Here is a 24,220-nt window from a genome sequence, read left to right as displayed (position 1 = left end):
TCTATGATGACACACCGTGATCACCTCACTTAGTTTTGGAATCAGATATTGGATTTCATCCAGACAATAAATGAAACAATTTTCTGTATGAGCTGCACCTGAAATCTCAGCACCAATCCAAGGTATAAACAGTGATTGATCAGACAGATGCAATGTACAGTACCCAGGCAGGGCGTAGTCAAGAGATGATCAATAACCAATAATGGCTATTGTTGTATTGTTCTCTTTTTTTCCACATTGGCAGAGTAATTGTATAAGCGAATGTTCAGCCGTGTGTGTGTGTGTGTGTGTGTGTGTATGTATGTGAGAGACAGAGAACAAGTAAGTGAGTGAATAAGTGAGAGAGAGTAAAATGAGAGATAGAGAGTGTGTGTATGCAGCACACACTTAAATGCAAGAGGCTATGTGTTTGAGAGATCTGACACCAAAAGCTGGTGGAGTCAGTGCAGTGGAGCCTCATTCCCACTTGCGATCACTTGGATCAGGATTACGAAAAGAGAGATGCATCTCGTTACTGCTCCTATAATGCACCCTCTATGCATCTTCGGTTATCTTTCTCTGACAGCTGTCATAGGTAAGTCATTTAATTTTGGTATCAATAATAGGATAATAACTGTATAGACTGGGATTCAGACATTGACATAATCAATGATTATCCTGCTTCTATGAATCATGTCATTCTCATTAGTGAAAATGAGGAAAGGGAATCAAAGTGCTATTGGATGGCACTGAAAGTACACCTTATTTGTGATAACATACACAGGTTTGAATTGCCTGTTAATGTCTACTAAATAATATATGAATATCCCTCCTGAGTAGAATGGGGGCATTGACCCATAACATTACATTATATTTGTTTTGCATTAGTCCAATAAGTGAGATAGTTAACACATTAGTTAAGAAATTTGATGAATTAGTTAAGAAATTAAGAGTTCCAGTATAACATCCATTATATAATCCAGGGTTTACATATGTCATTGGCTGTAACTCTGCCACCTTCCACCGTAGATGTGGAAGTCTGACATATGCAGATGTGGTGGATTTGAGATGCAGCCCATGCAAATTCTTTTATATATTTAGCTTATTAAACTGACATATTTTGATGGGGAATGTTTTATTCTGTTATTTATATTGACGCATGGGTACGTCAATGGACTCTTAAGGATTAAGACATTTGTTAAGACATTTGTTGAGTTAAGAAATTAAGAATTAAAATGTGCTTCTTTTATAGGAATAGGCCATGCTTTTCATTAAATAGCAGTAAACTTATTGATTATAGACTGGTTATAGCGATATTGTTCAAATATATAAATGCAGCTGCCACTGTATTGAAGCAATTGTACGCAGTTTATCATAGCACACTACGCTTTATTACGGACGATAGGTTCAGTACAGCATTGTATTCTGTATCAGAAAGTAGGCTGGCCCTCTCTGAAGTGTCGTAGATCGATGCATTGCACTCTTTTTGTTTCTAAAGCCCTATAGCACGAACTTCCTCCGTACCTTACGTCATTGTTATAGACGTACGAGATACCAGACCCAGTCTCCACTGAGTTCGGTAAATCAGCTTTTAGTTTTTTTCCACCTTGCTTGTGGAATGGTCTCCAAGGCTCTCTAAAGTTGGATGAATTGGTGTCTCTAGGGAAATTCAAAAAGCTCATTGAGCACATTATTACTGAAAAATGTGTTTGTTTTCTATGAATGTGTTTTGCTTTTTGTGTATTGATGTGAATAGTGATGTGTGTACTTTATATTGATGTGTATTGATCTATATTAATGTGTATGCAGGGATTATCTGTGAAAGAGATGACTCTGTTGAAATAAAGGTTATACACAGTTCCAGTCAAAGTTGGGACACACCTACTCATTCCAGGGTTTCTCTTTATTTTTTCTATTTTCTACATTGTAGAATAATAGTGAAGACATCAAAACTATGAAATAACACATATGGAATCATGTAGTAACCTAAAAAGTGTTAAACAAATCAAAAATATACATTTTATATTTGAGATTCTTCAAGTAGCCACCCTTTGCCTTGATTACAGCTTTGCACACTCTTGGCATTCTCTCAACCAGCTTCATGAGGTAGTCACCTGGAATGCATTTCAATTAACAGGTGTGCCTTGTTAAGTTCATTTGTGGAATTTCTGTCCTTCTTAATGTGTTTGAGACAGTCTGTCAGGTAGGGGTGATATACAGAAGATAGCACTATTTGGTAAAATACCAAGTCCATATTATGGCAAGAACAGCTCAAATAAGGAAAGAGAAATGACAGTCCATCATTACCTTAAGACATGAAGGTCAGTCAATGTGGAACATTTCAAGAACTTTGAAAGTTTCTTCAAGTGCAGTTGCAAAAACCATCAAGTGCAATGATGAAACTGGCTCTCATGAGGACCACCACAGGACAGGAAGACCCAGAGTTACCTTAGCTGCAGAGGATAAGTTCATTAGAGTTACCAGCCTCAGAAATCGGCAATTAACTGCACTTCAGATTGCACCTCACAGAGTTCAAGTCACAGACACATCTCAACATCAACTGTTCAGAGGAGACTGTGTGAATCAGGCCTTGATGGTCAATTTGCTGCAAAGAAACCACTACTAAGGGACACGAATAAGAAGAAGAGACTTGCTTGGGCCAAGAAACACGAGCAATGGCTATTAGACCGGTGGAAATATGTCCTTTGGTTGGATGAGTCCAAATTTGAGATTTTTGGTTCCAAATGCCGTGTCTTTGTGAGACACAGAGTAGCTGAACGGATGATCACCGCATTTGTGGTTCCCATCGTGAAGCATGGAGGAGGAGGTGTGATGGTGTGGGGGTGCTTTGCTGGTGACTGTCTGTGATTTATTTAGAAGTCAAGGCACACTTAACCAGCATGGCTACCTCTGGATTCTGTAGCGATACGCCATCCCATCTGGTGTGCGCTTAGTGGGACTATCATTTGGTTTTCTATTTGACCAAGAAGAAGAGTGATGGTGATGCATCATATGACCTGGCCTCCACAATCACCCAACGTCAACCCAATTGAGATGGTTTGGGACGAGTTGGATCGCAGAGTGAAGGAAAAGCAGCCAACAAGTGCTCAGCATATGTGGGAACTCCTTCAAGACTGTTGGAAAAGCATTCCTCTTGAAGCTGGATGAGAGAATGCCAAGTGTGCAAAGCTGTCATCAAGGCCAAGGGTGGCTACTTGCAAGAATCTAAAATCAATTTTGATTTGTTTAACACTTTTTTGGTTATTACATGATTCCATATGTGTTATTTGATAGTTTTGATGTCTTCACTATTATTCTACAATGTAGAAAATAGCACAAATCAATAAAAGCCCTTCAATGAGTAGGTCTGTCCAAACTTTTGACTGGTAATGTATATATTTATTATTGTATTTTTTAAAAATTATTATTATTTATTTAAGTATGACAAAATGCCACATAGCATTCCTGAACACAATGGGGTCTCTCTAGAGTAGACGTACACCAATTTAGATACAGATTCAAATATCATACACATATTCATTGGTGGTGGTTCACCCAAGCAGCAGGTGGGTGGAGATTTTCACAGTGTGATTACAAGCAAGCAGCCACTTGTTGCAATGTTTGCTTTTTGTAGCAATTTATTTGCTATATCTGTTTGGTTTAGATTAACCTTGTTGCACATTTTAATGCTAAGTGTATATTTCAATATTCAAGTCAGCATTTGAACTAACCCTTTGAGCATGAGTGAAATTAAACAGTTGAAAGAGTTACCCCATGGAGTGGTGTTTTGCTTGTGATTATGCAGAGCATCACATGTAGGATGTACATTGTGTAAAATTAAACATACAGTAGTAAAAGTGTGAAACTGTCTAATGGCTTCATTCCCTTGGGTAACTCATTCAAATGTACAAATACAAACCAATGAACTGTAAAGTTGACTTTTATAATGTCTTGTTTTTTAGATACAGATGAAATGTGGACAAAATGTTGTAATAATTAAGGAAAAAAACTTCATCCAACCCCGGAGCTGTTCCACTGCCACCATAGGGAATGTGGGGGAACACAGGGGGACCTGCGTGATGTCATGAGGATGTGAGGTCACACGAGTGGTGGCAGATCAGTCAGAGTTCTAAGCACAGCTTCCATCAGTCATGTGACCTGACAGCATCATGAACTCAGACATCTTGGAAAGGAGGCAAAACTATCATCATAGATGTCATGTATAATCTATTAATTCAACGTCTTTAACGTAGGACTGTGAATTTGTTATATTTCAAAAAGCCTATTAATTTTATTTTATTTAATCACTGTACTTAACCATAGGTACTCAGCTAATAAATATCTTGCATAATTTAGACTAAACCTATGGTCTCTACATGAAATATGACAGTGACAAATAAGTGCACTTAGCTGTACTTGTTTACCCCCAAGCAGGCCATTTACAAAGCCATTGTGCTCATACAATGTTTCAATGTATCATACATTTTTCATTTCATATGTCTTCATTTCTCTATTTTCTATTTGACTTCATTATCTTGTTTTTGATTACTTCTATCCATTGATGCTAGAAATACGTCCATGCTACTCGAAAAGGCTTTTAAGGTATTTTTGGATTGAATCAGAGATGTTTTAGTGTCTCCTTTAAAATCCTCCACAGACAGCAGCCTCTACCCTGTCTGTCCACTGGGCCAGTTCCCCTGTGGCAACCTGTCTGTGTGCCTGCCCCAGCTTTACCACTGCAATGGGGTCCAGGACTGTGCTAACGGAGCTGATGAGGAGAACTGCGGTGAGCCTTGAACAACAGCAGCTACAAGAGTGTAGACAGATGGCTATTGTTGTCGTGTCTTTGCTATCATTAAATTGAAGACTTATAGTTTTTATCAAAGATTCCTGTAATTAGGGATTACGCGATCACTTGAGTAATAACGTAACTAATTAACTATGAATTCGAGGGCACCAGGGAAAGTTATTAGATTACAAAGTTATAATTTCCCAATATTGTTATGCTGATGAAGGAGGACCCAAAAGCGACGAAATAGAAACAGAGTCTTTATTCCAGTCTTAGACAAAAACGATACTCCTGATATATCTAAGGTAAAAACAAAACAGGAAAACTGAAATCCTCTCGTCAGTAGAGATGAACGACTGGAGACGCGACCACTAGACACCTGCTCACACGCAGCATCTGATGAAGGCAAAAACACGATAGGGCGGAACAAGGACACAGAACAGCAAACATCAAACAAGAATCCGACAAAGACAGAAGCAGAAAACAGAGGGAGAAATAGGGACTCAAATCAGAGGGCAAAATAGGGGACAGGTGTGAAAGAGTAAATAAGGTCGTTAGGAGAATGAGAACCAGCTGGGAGCAAGAACGGAACGATAGAGAGAGAGAGCGGGAGAGGGAAAAAGGAAGGAGGAGAGAGAGGAAATAGAAAGAGGGAAAGAACCTAATAAGACCAGCAGAGGGAAGCGCAGGGACAAGACATGAAGATCAAAGACAAAACATGACAGTACCCCCCCACTCACCAAGCGCCTCCTGGCGCACTCGAGGAGGAACCCTGGCGGCGACGAAGGAAATCATCAATCAACGAACGGTCCAGCACGTCCCGAGATGGAACCCAACTCCTCTCCTCAGGACCGAAACCCTCCCCCTCCACTAAGTACTGGTGACCACGTCCCTGAGAACGCATGTCCATGATCTTCCGTTCCTTGTAAATAGGTGCGCCCTCGACAAGGACGGGAGGGGGGGAGGGAAGACGAACGGGGGCGCGAAGAAAAGGCTTGACACAAGAGACATGGAAGACAGGGTGGATGCGACGAAGATGTCACGGAAGAAGCAGTCGCACAGCGACAGGATTAACGACCTGAGAGACACGGAACGGACCAATGAACCGTGGAGTCAACTTGCGAGAAGCTGTCGTAAGGGAAAGGTTACGAGTGGAAAGCCACACTCTCTGACCGCGACAATACCTAGGACTCTTAATCCTACGTTTATTGGCGGCTCTCACAGTCCTCCCCGCTGACGAAGGCAGACCGGTAATAAAGTCTAAGGCGATCTGAGACCATGGTCGAGAAGGAATGGGAAGCGGTCTAAGACGACCGGCAGGAGAAGAGTTACCTGACTTAGTCTGCGCGCAGTCCGAACAAGCAGCCACAAAACGGCGCGTGTCCCGCTCCTGAGTAGGCCACCAAAACCGCTGGCGAATAGAAGCAAGCGTACCCCGAACGCCGGGGTGACCAGCTAACTTGGCAGAATGAGCCCACTGAAGAACAGCCAGACGAATAGAGACAGGAACGAACAGAAGGTTACTAGGACAAGCGCGCGGCGACGCAGTGTGAGTGAGTGCTTGCTTTACCTGTCTCTCAATTCCCCAGACAGTCAACCCGACAACACGCCCTTCAGGGAGAATCCCCTCGGGTTCCGATGGCGACAATCGATGAGAAAAGTAAGCGCAAGGATGGACCTTATCGTCAGACTGGAAGCGCTGGGACAGAATGGCTCCCTCGCCCACCTCTGAAGCGTCAACCTCGACAATGAATTGTTTAGTGACGTCAGGAGTAACAAGGATAGGGGCGGATGTAAAACGCTTCTTGAGGAGATCAAAAGCTCCCTGGGCGGAACCAGACCACTTAAAGCAAGACTTGACAGAAGTCAGAGCTGTGAGAGGGGCAGCCACTTGACCGAAATTACGAATGAAACGCCGATAGAAATTAGCGAAACCGAGAAAGCGCTGTAACTCGACACGTGACTTAGGAACAGGCCAATCGCTGACATCCTGGACCGTAGCGGGATCCATCTGAATGCCTTCAGCAGACAGATAATCATCGAGAGCCTTACGTTCGGGAGCCGACAGAGAGAATAATCTACCCCGAGGAGAAGTGGTCCCCGGATGGAGATCAATACAACAATCATACGACCGGTGAGGAGGAAGAGAGTTGGCTCTGGACCGACTGAAGACCGTGCGTAGATCATGATATTCCTCCGGCACTCCTGTCACATCACCAGGCTCCTCCTGAGTAGAGGGGACAGAAGAAACAGGAGGGATAGCAGACATTAAACACTTCACATGACAAGAAACGTTCCATGAAAGGATAGAATTACTAGACCAATTAATAGAAGGATTATGACATACTAGCCAGGGATGACCCAAAACAACAGGTGTAACAGGTGAACAAAAAATCAAAAAAGAAATGGTCTCACTGTGGTTACCAGATACTGTGAGGGTTAAAGGTAGTGTCTCATATCTGATACTGGGGAGAGGACTACCATCTAAGGCGAACATGGGTGTGATCCTCCCTAACTCTCTGAGAGGAATGTCATGTTTCCGAGCCCATGCTTCGTCCATAAAACAACCCTCAGCCCCAGAGTCTATCAAGGCACTGCAGGAAGCAGCCGACCCGGTCCAGCGTAGATGGACCGACAAGGTAGTACAGGATCTTGATGGAGAGACCTGAGTAGTAGCGCTCACCAGTAGCCCTCTGCTTACTGATGAACTCTGGCCTTTCACTGGACATGACATGACAAAATGTCCAGCAGAACCGCAATAGAAGCAAAGGCGGTTGGTGATTCTCCGTTCCCTCTCCTTAGTCGAGATGTGAACACCTCCCAGCTGCATGGGCTCAGTCTCTGAGCCGATGGAAGGAGATGGTCGAGATGCGGAGAAGGGAAACCCCGTTAACGCGAGCTCTCTTCCACGAGCTCGGTGACGAAGATCTACCCGTCGTTCTATGCGGATGGCGAGTGCAATCAAAGAGTCCACGCTGGAAGGAACCTCCCGGGAGAGAATCTCATCCTTAACCTCAGCGTGGAGTCCCTCCAGAAAACGAGCGAGCAACGCCGGCTCGTTCCAGTCACTGGATGCAGCAAGAGTACGAAACTCTATAGAGTAATCCGTTATGGATCGATCACCTTGACATAGGGAAGCCAGACCCCTGGAAGCCTCCTTCCCAAAAACTGAACGATCAAAGACCCGTATCATCTCCTCCTTAAAGTTCTGATAAACGTCAGAACACTCAGCCCTTGCCTCCCAAATAGCTGTGCCCCACTCCCGAGCCCGCCCAGTAAGGAGTGATATGACGTAAGCGATCCGAGCTCTCTCTCCAGAGTATGTGTTGGGCTGGAGAGAGAACACAATATCACACTGGGTGAGAAAGGAGCGACACTCAGTGGGCTGTCCAGAGTAACATGGTGGATTATTAACCCTGGGTTCCGGAGACTCGGAAGACCAGGAAGTAGCTTGTGGTACGAGACGAAGACTCTGAAACTGTCCTGAGAGATCGGAGACCTGAGCGGCCAGGGTCTCAACGGCATGACGAGCAGCAGACAATTCCTGCTCGTGTCTGCCGAGCATTGCTCCCTGGAACTTGACGGTAGTGTTGAGAGAATCCATAGTCGCTGGGTCCATTCTTGGTCGGATTCTTCTGTTATGCTGATGAAGGAGGACCCAAAAGCGACGAAATAGAAACAGAGTCTTTATTCCAGTCTTAGACAAAAACGATACTCCTGATATATCTAAGGTAAAAACAAAACAGGAAAACTGAAATCCTCTCGTCAGTAGAGATGAACGACTGGAGACGCGACCACTAGACACCTGCTCACACGCAGCATCTGATGAAGGCAAAAACACGATAGGGCGGAACAAGGACACAGAACAGCAAACATCAAACAAGAATCCGACAAAGACAGAAGCAGAAAACAGAGGGAGAAATAGGGACTCAAATCAGAGGGCAAAATAGGGGACAGGTGTGAAAGAGTAAATAAGGTCGTTAGGAGAATGAGAACCAGCTGGGAGCAAGAACGGAACGATAGAGAGAGAGAGCGGGAGAGGGAAAAAGGAAGGAGGAGAGAGAGGAAATAGAAAGAGGGAAAGAACCTAATAAGACCAGCAGAGGGAAGCACAGGGACAAGACATGAAGATCAAAGACAAAACATGACAAATATAACCTTTCAGATATTTTCATATCTGAACAATAGTCTTCTGATTAATGATTTATTTATTTTTACCTCACGTTAGTCTCATTCCAAATGTCGTAAATTGTTGATTATCTGCACGAACCCAGTCTTCACTATGAGTCATCCATACATCAATTGTCTTAAATCATTTATTTATTACTAACTAATTAATTCACAGAAATGCATAAACAAACAATCAAACTTAAAAATAGTTACATGAAATGATGGGAGAAATATGCCCTAGTGGGCTGAACCGGCATAGCGGCTTGTTAGACAAAGGGAAAGTTGCGTTCGACTAAGAATTCACTACAGAGTTCACAATTATAACAATTGACATGCTAATCCTTACACATGAACGCTCACTCATTCGGGAACAATTGCAATCAATATATATATAGTTACGCTCGGTGTGTGTCGTCTTGATCGTTGGAGCGAAGTTTGTTTTGGTTGGAGTTCCTTCTGTCTCGGTTATTGTGGATAGTTCAGAGTGACATTCGTTATAGAATGGATGTTTCGGCGGTTGTCTTTCTTCGCGTTCAATGATACCGAATTCCTAGCTGCAGACTAGTAGTCAATATCAAGGACTTCTTCATCTAAGAGTTTAACCACGTGGTATGGTTAAAGATTCAGCAATGGTACTTAACCTTCGTTCTCCCCATGGAGAGAAACATGGTCTCAATGGTAATTTCTCAGAGTTGAGCTTTTATTCGGATAGCAGAGAGGGGCTGTCCTTGGATGTCTGACACAACTGGCTCAGGCTTAGTCCTCGGGTTTAGTTCAAATCAAACGGGATTTGTATTTTTGTTCATTTAACAGTCCAAAATCATATTACACAATTATACAAACAGTATCATACTCACTCATTCATTTTATACAACAAACAGATGTAAACCTCATATCTGAGGTTATTATATAAACAGCGGTATGGTAATGTAGTCCCACAGTCTCTCATGAGTTTCCCATATGGGGACAAACGGGCATGTTAATAGCTGGACTCCCCACCGATCTTTTATACTTTTGCAGGAATATGAAATATGTTCGTATCTCAAGTTCTGTGAGGTGGAAGAGAATTCCTTTGTCCTGAAAGTTTACCCTCTCTCTTAACCTTTCTAGGATGAGTGTGCCGCTAGCGGCACTCCCCCCCCACCCCCACTGAAAAACCAGTGCCGCGAAATTCAAAAAAAATATATTTTTTAAATATTTAACTTTCACACATTAAAGTCCAATACAGCTAATGAAAGACACAGATCTTGTGAATCCAGTCAACATGTCCGATTTTTAAAATGTTTTACAGGGAAGACACAATATGTAAAGATGTACATCTATTACCTAAAAACACATTAGCATAATCCACCATCTTTTATTTGTCCACCAACACCAGTAGCTATCACCAATTCGGCTAAACTAAGATATTTATAGCCCTTAACCAAGAAAAAAACTCATTAGATGACAGTCTGATAACATATTTATGGTATGGGATAGGTTTTGTTAGAAAAAAGTGCATATTTCAGGTAGATGGCATAGGTTACAATTGCACCCACCGTCACAAATGGAATAGAAAAACTACTTAGAGCAACGTGTTTACCTACTTACTAATCATCAAACATTTCGTAAAAATACACAGCATACACGAATCGAAAGACACAGATCCTGTGAATACAGACAATATTTCAGATTTTCTAAGTGTCTTACAGCGAAAACACAATAAATCGTTATATTAGCATAGCACATAGCACATAGCAGCCCAGCATTGATTCTAGCCAAAGTGAGCGATAAAAGTCAACATCGCCAAAATATATTAATTTTTTCACTAACCTTCTCAGAATTCTTCAGATGACACTCCTGTAACATCATATTACACAATCCATATAGAGTTTGATCGAAAACGTTTATATTTAGCCACCAAAATCATGGTTAGACAATGTGAAATGTAGCTCAGCTGGTCAGAAAATGTCCTTGCGCCACTTAGACAGTGATCTACTCTTATACATAAATACTCATAAACGTGACTAAAAAATATAGGGTGGACAGGGATTGATAGACAATTTAATTCTTAATACAATTGCGGAATTACATTTTTTAATTTATCCTTACTTTTCAATACAGTTTGCGCCAAGCGAAGCTACGTCAAAAAACATGGCGTCCTAAGCCACTAAAATTTTTCGACAGAAACACGATTTATCATAATAAAAATGTCCTACTTTGAGCTGTTCTTCCATCAGTATCTTGGGCAAAGGATCCTTTCTTGGGAGTAATCGTCTTTTGGTGGAAAGCTGTCCTCTTGCCATGTGGAAATGCCAACTGTGTTAGGGATGAACTGGAAGCGTGCCCAGCTATTCACAGCGTTAAAGAAATAAATGTCCCAAAATCGCACTAAACGGATATAAATTGCTATAAAACGCTTTAAATTAACTACCTTATGATGTTTTTAACTCCTATAACGAGTAAAAACATGACCGGAAAAATATAACAGGCTAAACTAACGCTTGGAAAAATAGCAGGTCGATGTCCTCCACGCGCATTACGCAGCTGCAAAGGAGCTCCTACCTACAGGGTTTTTTTATTTATAGGGCCTGTGAACGCGCAATCGACCCCATTCAAATCGTCATCACGTAAAGGCATCCAGGGGAAGACGTAAGCAGTGTCCGTATAGTCATAGCAATAACAGTGCCCTTTTAACTGACTCCAGAACAGTGGCCAAAATTTCTGAAATCTGACTCCATGTCAGGGAAATTGCTGTAGAATGGGCTCTGTTCCACTTAGAGACAAAATTTCAACTCCTATAGAAACTATAGACTGTTTTCTATCCAATAATAATAATAATATGCATATTGTACGATCAAGGATTTTGTGGAAAGCCGTTTCAAAAATTACACGATTAGCATAAATAGTCTCAACAGCGCCCCCATCCTCAACAGGTTAATACTGTTTGGCCATGAGGAGATTCTCAGAAATTTACGACGTCTCTCTGTGATCACAGCATGGGTTGAAGGAGGAAAGGGAGAGGCAGGGAGATGGGGATGGGGTTTGCAATACCCAAGCAGGCAACGTCATGACATTGTGCAGTATGTTTTTGTCACACACCAGATAGGTGCAGTGAAATGTGTTGTTTTACAGGGTCAGCCTTAGTAGTACAGCGTCCCTGGAGCAAATTAGGATTAAGTTCCTTGCACAAGAGCACATCAACAAATGGCTCACCTTGTCGGCTCGGGTATTCAAACCAGCAACCTCTCAGTTACTGGCCCTAACCACTAGGGTACCTGCCTCCCTAGTTGAAGTGGGAGGGAGGGCAGGGGTGGTGGAAATAAGATAGCATTTAGAAGACAATTATTTCTGCTGCAATGCATCTGCTCTGAGATAGTCATCAAGCATCTAGTCCAGGGGTATTCAACACTTACACTACAAGGTCCAGAGCCTGCAGGTTTTCTGTTCTACCTGATAATCAATTGCACCCACCTGGTGTCCCAGGTTTAAATTAGTCCTTGATTAGAGGGGAACAATGAAAAAGCAGGAGAACTGGCTTCGAGGTCCAGAGTTGAGTTTGAGGGATCTAGTCACACCAAACATGAACAAACATATAGTTAACTGGCAAATTTTAGGAAACACTTGGGTAAATAAGGATCCAAAGTATATTGAAAGCAGGTGCTTCCACACAGGTGTGGCTCCTGAGTTAAATAAGTAATTAATTAATCAACAAAACACAAAATTATGGTATTTAGCATTTTATTAGGATCCCCAATTAGCTAATGCTAATGCAGCAGATACTCTTCTTGGGGTCTACATAAAACATAAAACATGACATAATACATATTAATAGACAAGTACATCACAAGGCCAGAGCTACATAAATAAAAAATAAGAATACACGCTTTCATATATTTAGGCCTTCATAATCATGTGATTCATAGACACTACTGAATGCAAGTACAACACACAAAAACTAAAATGGAAACGCAATAACAATAGGGTGACACTTTTCACTAAATTCTGCTGACATGAATATAGCAATCTTGTTTCGCTAAATTCCCCCGACGTGAATAAAGCTACCTTGTTTCTATAGTTACCACCCATAATGGGTATCCTGGGGTAAAGTATAGACTTTTTTCAATTTCTCGTGGAAGAATGGTGTCGCATCCCTCCAATAGAGTTCCAAACACTTGAAAGAATCTATGCCAAGGCGCATTGAAACTGTTCTGGTGGCTCGTGGTGGCCCAACGTTATGTGCTAGTGTTTCTTTTGGCAGTTACCTGTATGTCTATAACTTCACACATTTAAGTTGCACACAAAAACACACACATAATGTATGCACAAAAATAAAAACATTCACTGTAATGTGTCCCTGTACAGTGGATAACAGCGGGTGGCCACATCTTTTTGATGCCTTTATGAAGAAAAATGTTGAAGATTCCAAGGAATGCAGTGAGTTGATGAGTAAAATTTTCTGATGCAAATGCAACTATTTACATAGCCTAACTAATGTTGCACTGCTTTGAATTGATAATACTTTAACTAAACCTGAACTAAAGCAAAAAATGTGTCAACCCATTTTAAATATGAAATCATGCTTTGAGGTCATCCATTCACATCCTTCTGTTACTGTAAATAACATAAATAATTTAAGCAATTCTAAGAAACTTTTAGGAATTATATCAAACAGTAATTTCAGGAAATGCTATGTGGGACAACTGCGTGTCTGTGCATGTCTTCTGTGCTTCTGTCCTGCAGTACTGGGCGTGTTCCCAGAGGTATGTTTCTGTGAGGGCAGGAGAATAAACTGTAACAAAAAGGGTCTACTCAGCGTCCCAGCTGTGTCTTCCAATATAACAGCTCTGTGAGTATATTGGATTCCTGCCCTTGGAAAGTCTAACCCTAGAGCACAGCGATTGGTATTGGGAAGGCTATACTATATTGTATACACATATACAGCATCAGTCAAAAGTTTGGACACACCTACTCGTTCAAGGGTTTTTCTTTATTCTTACTGTTTTCTACATTGTAGAATAATCAGGACAAAATGTCAGGACAAAATGTGTACATCTATAGCTAGTTTTCCATCCAATTGGCGACAGATTTTCATGAGAATATTCAAAAGTCTGCATAAAGAAAATATGTGCATTTTCCCACCAGTGGTGTGATTCCACCAAACTGACTTGTTGCAGATAAAAATCTGTTTGTAATGACATAGTGCACATAAAATGTACTTTTTCGCTTAAGTATTCATGTACCGAATAGTTCAATGTGTTTCCATCGCATTTTCAACTCTCCCAATAGTTTTGTCACAAAAGCTGTTGCGTTAAATGTGCCTAATCTGGTCTTGGCACGTGTGCTCTAGCCAACAGCTCGCAGATACAGTGCGGGTAGGCTGTGTGGGTAGGCTAGTCTACATGATGAGATTATAATGGATAAGAGTGAGAATATTTTTATTTATCAAAGGGTAGTCAACCATGGATCATCATGTCACCAGAATAAGACCGTCAATATTTATTGGAAAAGAGCACCAAGCTCATCACGTGCAATTTCACCACATTGTGAAGTTCAATCAGTTACAGGCTAACGGAAAGTATTTCGGAAAGTATTCAGACCCCTTGACTTTTTCCACATGTTGTTATAGCCTTTTTCTAACATTGATTGATTCGTTTTTTCCCCCTGATCAATCTACACAATACCCCATAATGAAAAAGCAAAAACGTGTTTTTAGAAATGTTTGCAAATGTATTACAAATACAAAACTGAAATATGACATTTACATAAGTATGCAGACCCTTAACTCAGGACTTTGTTGAAGCACCTTTGGCAGCGATTACAGCCTCGAGTCTTCTTGGGTATGACGCTACAAGCTTGGCACAACTGTATTTGGGGAATTTCTCCCATTCTTCTCTGCAGATCCTCTCAAGCGCTGTCAGGTTGGATGGGGAGTGTTTCTGCACAGCTATTTTCAGGTCTCTCAGAGATGTTAGATCGGGTTCAAGTCCGGTTTCTGGGAGGCCACTCAAGGACATTCAGAGACTTGTCACAAAGCCAGTCCTGCATTGTTTTGCCAGTGTGCTGTTGTGACGTTGGATTGATTAACGTGAAGACTGCTGTTCATCAAATGATTAACTGTTTATAATTACGTGATTAAATGAATCAGGTAAATATTAACTCAGTAACCTGTGACAACATGGGAAAGTTTGGCTTTATTGGGTTTCTATTTCTCAAATGAACTCTAAGAATATCAGAATATCGATTGTACAACAGTCGCTAATTAATACATTTCCTCTACAGTCTCATTCTGAACATCGCATAATCTGCACAAACCCGAGTCCCACTAAATAAGTGCGTACCACACCAATTGAGGTGATTATTTATTTACTAACAAGCTAAAATTAAAATATAAGATTCACATACACACAGTCTGGGCTATTGATTAGAATTTAGTACGATGAAACAGGTCCCTAACACAATATTACACGTGTTACACAAAATGGGGATTTCAATAGAGAGAGAAAGAGACAGTGGACGAGAGAAAAGCACACTTGGGTACATTTGTAAACTATGCTTAGTTTAACCCTAACCTGGCCCCGAACTGCCGGCTCTTACGGGTCAGAATATAATGATGTAATTACGTGTCAAAGGTCTCCGATGGGGTATGTCTTCATGGACCGAGTTCCGACTTCTCCTCTGATGGCGACACTCGTGTGTGTTGTTACTGGGTGTAACTCTCTGATTGTCCACACGACATCAGTGCCCTTTCTCTTAGTGGTCTGTTTCCTCGCGCTTGTTCCAAAAGAGGGGTCTTCTGAGGACGGCTAATCGGCCATATAGGTGGTTCCAGCGTGGGAATGAAAGCAGTGTAGACACACGATTCCTTAGAAAGAATAACCTGGTGGTGATGCTTGAATTCCCCCTCTTAGACATAACTACTCATCCGTAGCATAGATTATTAAAAGGTTCCTTTGTCTTCTTCAACCTCGTGTTGCGTTTTGGGGTTACAACTAATCGGACCTTGGCTGCAGCTCGTGGTCATAATGCTAATTCTTAACTCACATGTTTTATACCCTCGGGTCAGAAATGGGAGTTTCCATCTTGAGGGCAAGTTCTCTGGGCAGAACTAGTTACGAGGCAAAGTCTGGATTTTACTCAGATCCAATTTAGACAACTAACTTCACATTTCATCTTTACAAAAACACTCTCTTTGATCTGGACATTTTCTACACAAAGTACATTATGCAAACATCAGGTACATATTGTGAAAACTCTTCACGTTACAATGTTTTTGTTATAACGTCGTCATTTAACTTTTAATAACATAACGAAAACAACATTCGTTTTCATATTCCATCTATCGTCATTACCACCATTTTGTCTGACGAAACATATTGTCCCAAAGTTCATTTATTGCATGTTACTGTTCTGAGGTAGGTTCTCCATAGGCCCATCATACATTCCATTCCTCCATACTGAGAGGACAAAGGGATTTAGTCTGCTGCCTTAAGATTTACAATGGGCAGGAGGTGTCATAAAACTCCCCACCTCCATACCTCTCGATCTCTCCCCCTCTGGAAGATGTGTGACAAATGTCTCTTGTAGGAGTGTGATCCACGGTAACCTGACCCAAACAGGCCAGTCATGACAGTGCTTAGGGTCGTTGTCCTGTTGGAAGGTGAACCTTTGCCCCAGTCTGAGGTCCTGAGTGCTCTGGAGCAGGTTTTCATCAAGGATCTCTCTGTACTTTTCTCCGTTGATCTTTCCCTCGATGCTGACTAGTCTCCTAGTCCCTGCCGCTGAAAAACATTCCCACAGCATGATGCTGCCACAACCATGCTTCACCGTACGGATGGAGCCAGGTTTCCTCCAGACGTGACGCTTGGCATTCAGGCCAAAGAGTTGAATCTTGGTTTCATCAGACCAGAGAATCTTGTTTCTCATGGTCTGAGAGTCTAAAGGTGACTTTGAGCAAACTCCAAGCGGGCTGTCATGTGCCTTTTACTGATGAGTGGCTTCAGTCTGGCCACTCTAACATAAAGGCCTGATTTGAGGAGTGCTGCGGAGATGGTTGTCTTTCTGGAAGGTTCACCCATCTCTACTGTACAGAGAAACTATGGTGCTCTGTCAGAGTGAACATCGGGTTCTTGGTCACCTCCCTGACCAAGGCCCTTCTCCTCCGATTACTCAGTTTGGCCGGGCGGCCAGCTCTTGAAAGAGTCTGGTGGTTCCAAGCTTCTTCCATTTAAGAATGATTGAGGCCACTGTGTTCATGGTGACCATCAATGCTGCAGACATTTTTTGGTACCCCTGTGTCTCGACACAATCCTGTCTCAGATCTCTGCGGACAATTCCTTCGAACCAATGGCTTGGTTTTTGCTCTGACATACACTGTCAACTGCGGGACCTTATGTAGACAGGTGTGTGCCTTTCAAATCATGTCCAATCAATTGAATTTACCACAGGTAGACTCCAATCAAGTTGTAGGAGCATCACAAGGATGATCAATGGAAACAGGATGCACCTGGGCTCAATTTCGAGTCTCATAGCAAGGGTCTGAATACTTATGTAAATAAGTTATTTCTGTTTTCTATTTGTAACACATTTGCAAAAAAATTCAAAAAAACAGTTTTTGCTTTGTCATTATGGGGTACTGTGTGTAGATTGATGAGGATTTTTTATTTAATACATTTTAGAATAAGGCTGTAAAATAATAAAATGTGGAAAAAGTCAAGGGGTATGAATACTTTCCGAATGCACTGTAACCGAATGACAACATGCAATATAGAATTTGATTGAATAGTTTGGGGTAGGCCTCATCTCCGAATGCTCCACAGAGCCAGATGCTAATGACAGGTTGCCCTATGCTGGAATCTTCCTCTTTCCATCACAGCTGTCATGATTCCTTTTTTATACGGTATGACTTTACTCGCATAAAAACTGTGGATGGAAACGTGGTTTATGCACAGTCAAACTAGCAGCTATCTATATCTTCAGTGAGCTGAACAGCAACCAGATAACAGCTCTCCAACCAGACCAGTTCATCCGCTACAAACACCTTGAGAGACTGTAAGTGTGACTCCCTCTTTTTGACCTTTCCTTCTTTTTCTGTACTTAACTCTAAATTGTAAAGTGACAAGTATTTATTTATTTGTTAAGTTTGTGTTCAATCTGTTTAAAGGACCTGAATAGTCAAAACCATGTTTTTCTTCAAATTGGATGATATTTGGAAGAAACCAGATCAAAGTAAAGTAGGATGACCAAAGCATGAAAAATGACTGTTGCTTGTACATTGATAAAGTTTGGTTAATCAAAAACTTGAATTCAGGAAGCCATATTATTGGGGATGTATGCAACATCACATTTAGCCATTCATTTTAATACACAAATGGTAACGTCTTCTTCTATTAAAGAAGAACCGCCTTGTAATAATCATTGCAGAAGGTCTGTTTGCAGAGGGGTGTGGTTAAAGGGGAATGGAAACACTAGGCTTTCGAACACCAGCTAACTGTAACTCTAAATCACCATATTGGCATTGTTGCATCACTGGCAGGAAAGTTATGTAATTCCTGAATGAACTGAGTCCATGACCTATGCGTGCACTAACAGTACATAACATCATTGACAGTTACATTCAAGTCAAAAAGCTTGGCTGAGAGGCTAGCTAGTTATCATCATAAGGGTTAGGCTTCATGCTTAGTCAACATTACTTACTACAATCAACAGCCAGCAGGCTTAGCTACTATTTCTAGGAAACATGACATATCACAGAAACAGATACCCAATGAAAATTTCTAGCCATGTAGTTAGCTATCTATCTAGCTAGCTAATAATTATAGCTATGGGGAACATATCTAGCTATCTAGCTAGCTATATTTTACTGGTAAAATAGCAATCCTAATAGCAAAGTCAGATAAATAAAAGTACATTTTTGCTGAAATCTATGGACTGATAGGGTTAATGTTGTTGTCCTGATCTCAATGACAGAGCACTGTCAAAGTTGTAAGAAACCTTCAGGTCCAGTGGAGGTGAGGCGCCTCCTGGTGGCAGCATTGACTTTCAACAGAGAGGATGAGGCAAAGCGAGAGGGATAACTGGGCCCAAAATCTGTTTTCTGAAAATCTGTTTTCTTTGTTTTTGTCTCTCAGCAAGCGAGGAGTTTTTCTATGGCGTTCAATGAGTGTCCAATTTGGTTAACAAAAAATGGAAAGGCTTATTTTCTACATGTGGCTTGTTTGATCGAATAGAAGTTTCGTAAGGATTAGGTTGTTATGAGTGTACTGATACAAATAGGACACGTGACATTCTGGCAAATTGGAGAAAAAACACTTTACATCGGAGTTGTGTCATGGCTGAACAAGGACATGGATAATATACATCTAGCTGTTTTTTCTATGCATCGGCAGGACAGAATGGCAGAGTCTGGTTAGAAGAGGGTGTGCAGCTGGTGTGCGACCTCTAATATGAAGAAAGTCTCGAGGTTCTGCTCGCCTGAGTTAGAATAATACCTCATGATAAGCTATAGACCAGCGGTACTCAACTCTTACCCTACGAGGTCCGAAGCCTGCTGGTTCTGTTCTACCTGATAATGAATTTCACACACCCTGATTAGAGGGGATGTTACGTCCGTTGTTGGAATGAGACCAAGGTGCAGCGTGGTAGGAGAACATCTTACTTTATTTTAAAATGAACACCAAAAACCAACAAAATACAAAACGAACGTAAAGTTCTGCAGGCTATACAGCAACTAACAAAATCAAGTTCCCACAAACTAAGGTTGGAAAAAAGTCTGCGTTAGTATGATCCCCAATCAGAGACAACGATAGATTGGGAACCATACCAGGCAAAACAAAGAAATAGGAAAACTAGATTGCCCACCCAAATCACACCCTGACCTAACCAAATAGAGAAATAAAAAGGCTCTCTAAGGTTAGGTCGTGACAGGGGAACAATGAAAAAATGCAGTGGAACTGGCTTCAAGGTCCAGAGTTGAGTTTGACGTCTGTAGAACATACTATTTACCAAGAGAGTTTTCTTCTGTATTTTTTGTAGCTGTCTATTTACCATCACAAACCGATGTTGGCACTAAGCCTGCACTCAACGAGCTGTATAGGGCCATAAGCAAAGAAGAAAATGCTCATCCAGAGGCAGGGTTCCTAGTGGACAGATTGATTTTAATGCAGGAGAACTGAAATCCATTTGGCCTTATTTCTACCAGCGTGTCACCTGTGCAACTAGAGGGATAAAAACTCTCGATCGCCTTTAGTCCACATAGAGAGATGGAAAACAAAGCTCTTCCCCGCCCTCCACAAATCTGACCATAACTATCCTCCTGATTCCTGCTTACAAGAAAAAACTCAAACAGTAAGTACCTATGATGCGTCAATACGGAAGTGGTCCTATGAAGCGGATGCTAAAAACAGGATTGTTTCACTAGCACAGACTGTTCCGGGATTCATCCGATGGCATGGAGGAGTTTACGACATCAGTCACCGGCTTCATTTCATTAATAAGTGCATCGACAACGTTGTCCCTACAGTGATCATATGTATATATCTGTGAGGATCAACGCTGGAGACAGGAAGCAGGTACAGGGAGAGCATTTAATGACTAACGGACATAAAACAGGACAGGAACAGCGTTCAGGTTCAGGTGGGTCCAATGAGGCGCAGGTGCGCGTAACGAAGGGGACAGGTGCACGTAATGAAAGGCAGTCTGGCGCCCTCGAGTGCCAGAGAGGGAGAGCGGGAGCAGGGGTGACAGTACCCCCCTCCCCCCCCAGGATCATCAGGCTCCCACGCCTCAGCCGGTTCGCCAGGCTCCCCCGCCTCTGCCGGTTCGTCGGGCTTCTACGCCCCAGACAGCTTGTCCATCGCCCATTCCTCCACCGGCCCCCCAGGATCATCAGGCTTTCACGCCTCCACCGGACCATCAGGCTCCCACGCCTCTGCCGGTTCGTCGGCATCCCACCTGGGCGAGCCTGATGGTCCGGTGGAGGCGTGAAAGCCTGATGATCCAGTAGAAGCGTGAAAGCCTGATGATCCCGCTGAGACGTAGGAGTCTGACAAACTGGCTGAGGTGTGGGCGATGGACAAGCCGGCTGGGGCGTAGAAGCCCGACGAACCGGCAGAGGCGTGGGACCCTGGCAAACCGGCTGAGGCATGGGAGCCCGATAGCCCACCGAAGTAGGACGTGGGGTGGGCGCCTGCCGAGCCCACCGGGGCAAGAAAAACCTCTCGAGCCAGCTAGGGCATGGATGCCCGACAAGCTAGCTGAGGCACCCCCAGTTCCCGGACCCGACGTCACCAACAAAAAAACAGGCCTCCCTGATGCTTCCAATTTTGGTATATGCATTCTGTAAGGAGCGACGCTGGAGACAGGAAACAGGTACAGGGAGAACATTTAGTGAATAACGGACATAAAACAGGACAGGAACAGCGTCTGGACAGGGGACAAAGTAACAACATCAATGCAGACATAGTGAACAAACAGAGGAAACAGATAGATAAAGGGGAGGTAATCAAATAATGATAGAGTTCAGGTGGGTCCAATGAGGCGCAGGTTCTCGTAACGAAGGGGAAAGTTGTGCGTAATGATAGGTCGTCTGGCGCCCTTGAGTGCCAGAGAGGGAGAGCGGGAGCAGGCGTGACACATATCCAAACCAGAAGCCATGGATTACAGCCAACATCCGCACTGAACTAACGGCTAGACCTGTTGCTTCCAAGGAGCAGGAACTCTAATCCGGACGCTTATAAGAAATCCCACTATGCCCTCGACAAACCATCAAACAGGCAAAGCGTCAAATACAGGACTAAGATCGAAAACCTACTACACTGGCTCTGACGCTCGTAAGATGCGTACCAGGACGGGTACTCAGAGCATGCTCTAAGTGTCTTCACTGACATTTTCAAGCTCTCTCTGACCCAGTCTGCAATACCTACATGTTTCAAGCAAACCACTCTAGTCCTTGTGCCTAAGAAAGCCAAGGTAACCTGTCTAAATGACTACCGCCCTGTAGCACTAACATCTGAAGCCATGAAATGCTTCGAAAGGCTGGTCATGCCTCACATCAACACTATCATACCAGACACATTGGACCAACTCCAATTCACATATAGCCCCAACAGATCCACAGATGATGCAATCTCTATTGCACTCCACACTGCCCTTTCCCACCTGGACAAAAGGAACACCTACAGTATGTGAGAATGCTGTTAACTGACTACAGCTCAGCTTTCAACACCACCTCCGGTCCAGTTCTAAATTGGTTTCGGACTTATTTAACCGGCCAACAGTTTTTGGTCACCTTGGTGAACTTAACTCAGAGAAAATACAGTACATGACATGTGGCATTACACAAGTTTCGATTTTGGGTCCTGCATGGTTCAGTTTATATATGTTACCCCTTGGCAGTGTTATCAGAAAGCCAGCATGGATTTTCACTGCTACACAGACGATACACAGCTTTACATTTCTGTGTCTCCAGAGGATTTTAGCTGCACAGATAAATTATTAGACTGTATTAGTAATTTAAATACTTGGATGGCTCACAACTTCCTCCAGGTAAATCAAGACAAGACCACTGTACTTGGAGCCAAAGCACAGACAGAGAATCTAGCCACACGTTTTAATTCATGGACAATAAAGATAACACACCAGGTAAAACACCTTGGTTTTATTTTAGATTGTTAACTACATTTCAAATCACACATTAGGAATGTGACCAAGATAGCTTTTTACCACCTGAGGAACATTGCCAAGGTGCAGCCATTTCTCTCTCAGGCTGATATAGAGAGACACATCCATGCTTTCATTACAAGCAGGCTTGACTATTGTAATGCTCTCCTGTCTGGTCTACCCAAGAAAACCATTAGTCAACTGCAAAACATACAGAGCACACATTACACACATTACACCGGTTATAAGGTCTCTGCACTGGCTACCTGTGAGTTTTAGAATTAATAAAAAAAATATTCTATTGGTTTTTAAATCAATCCACGATTGTGCACCCCAATACATGTTTGACATGCTTTTAAGTTGTGTATCCAGTAGGTCCCTCAGGTCCTCTGGCACTGGCCTTTAAACTATGCCAAAGCCTTGGACCAAGAGGCATGGAGAGGCAGCCTTTCGTTATTATGCCCCCAGCCTCTGGAATATCCTGCCCGAGAACCTGAAGGGGGCCGAAACTGTAGACATAATCCGGAAATATTTTAAAACATATTTTTAGCTTTGCTTTTCCTTTGCTTTTCCTTTTTAGTCGTTCAGTTTGTCATTCTTTTGTTTTTTGTGTAAATATTTCAGCTTATATTTTCATTGTTTTTTATTTGTTTTTTTTCTGTAAAGCACATTGCGTTGCATTCCATGTCTGAAATGTGCTGTATAAATAAAGCTTGATTTGATTTGATTTAATTAGTGCCATCCAAGCTCATCACTAAGGTAAGGACCCTGGGGCTGAACAGCTCCCTCTGCAACTGAATCTTCATGATGGGCCGCCCCCAGGTGATGAGGGTAGGCAACAACAGGGGTGCGTGCTCAGTCCCCTCCTGTATTCCCTGTTCACCCACAACTGCTTGGCCTTGCACGACTCCAACACCATCATTAAGTTTGGAGAAGACACAATGGTGGTAGGCCGGATCACCGACGACAATGAGACAGCCTATAGAGTGAAGGTCAGAGCCCTGGCAGTGTACCTCCGCAGAAGTCAGAGCATTCATACTTCTGGCGCTTCCTGAAGCAGAGCTGTTGTGAAGGAAGTTGTCAAGGAAGTGAGTTTGTGTTTATACAGGACCTCCTGCCTTCACATACCGTCAACCAATCATGTCAATGCGGAGCTATACGGAGCCCTCTGCATTGTTACAAAATGTGGGAGGAGCAAAGCGATGCGGTACTGAGCTCAATTTGGCATTCTCAAGCCTTCGGAAGGTTCAGAAATTGCCTCACACTTTCTATACTGAAAGGCTCTGCATGGTCAATCTGTTGTCTCCAGCGGCCATACAGCATTTACTGTGATGCGGCCTCTGCAAAAGTCAGAGCATTCAACCTTCTTGTACTTCGTGGAGCAGAGCAGAGCTTTTGTGAAGGAAGTTGTCAAGGAAGTGAGTTTGTGTTTATACAGGACCCCCCCCTCCCCTCCCCCACCTACCGTCAATCAATTACGTCAATGCGGAGGGCTCCATATAGCTCTGTATAGTTGCAAAATTTGGGAGGTGCACAGCAATGCGGTATGTAGCTCGATTTGGCCTTCGCAAGACTCCAGAGGCTCTGCAATTGCGTCAAACCCTCCATACGGAGCTTCCGAATCACATTTCCAGATCAAGCATA

At 42.6% G+C, this 24,220-nt stretch overlaps 1 protein-coding gene across 9 annotated transcripts in view; it reads left to right on the top strand.

Moving 5' to 3' along the window:
- Positions 1 to 398: 398 nt before the first annotated feature.
- The window catches only part of LOC129868617 (relaxin receptor 1-like), a 38,376-nt gene continuing 14,554 nt past the window's right edge, over positions 399 to 24,220 (top strand). For 3 of the 9 annotated variants that reach the window (XM_055942751.1, XM_055942750.1, XM_055942747.1), the window contains exons 1-2: positions 13,749 to 13,766; positions 17,897 to 17,968. Coding sequence is in view for 4 of the 9 variants with exons in the window: in XM_055942742.1 (XP_055798717.1) it covers positions 502 to 574; positions 4,637 to 4,765; positions 13,283 to 13,354; positions 13,661 to 13,766; positions 17,897 to 17,968 (452 nt within the window). In the remaining 5 variants the exon portion in view is untranslated. Of the gene's footprint in view, positions 575 to 4,636; positions 4,766 to 13,282; positions 13,767 to 17,896; positions 17,969 to 24,220 lie in introns of those variants that run through there. The other 6 variants (XM_055942742.1, XM_055942744.1, XM_055942743.1 and 3 more) reach the window with 6 other exon arrangements.

The sequence above is a fragment of the Salvelinus fontinalis genome, chromosome 13 (genome assembly GCF_029448725.1).
Source record: "Salvelinus fontinalis isolate EN_2023a chromosome 13, ASM2944872v1, whole genome shotgun sequence".
NCBI lineage: Eukaryota > Metazoa > Chordata > Actinopteri > Salmoniformes > Salmonidae > Salvelinus > Salvelinus fontinalis.
Note: the sequence above shows the minus strand (reverse complement) of the source record. Positions and strands in the feature narration are given on the sequence as shown.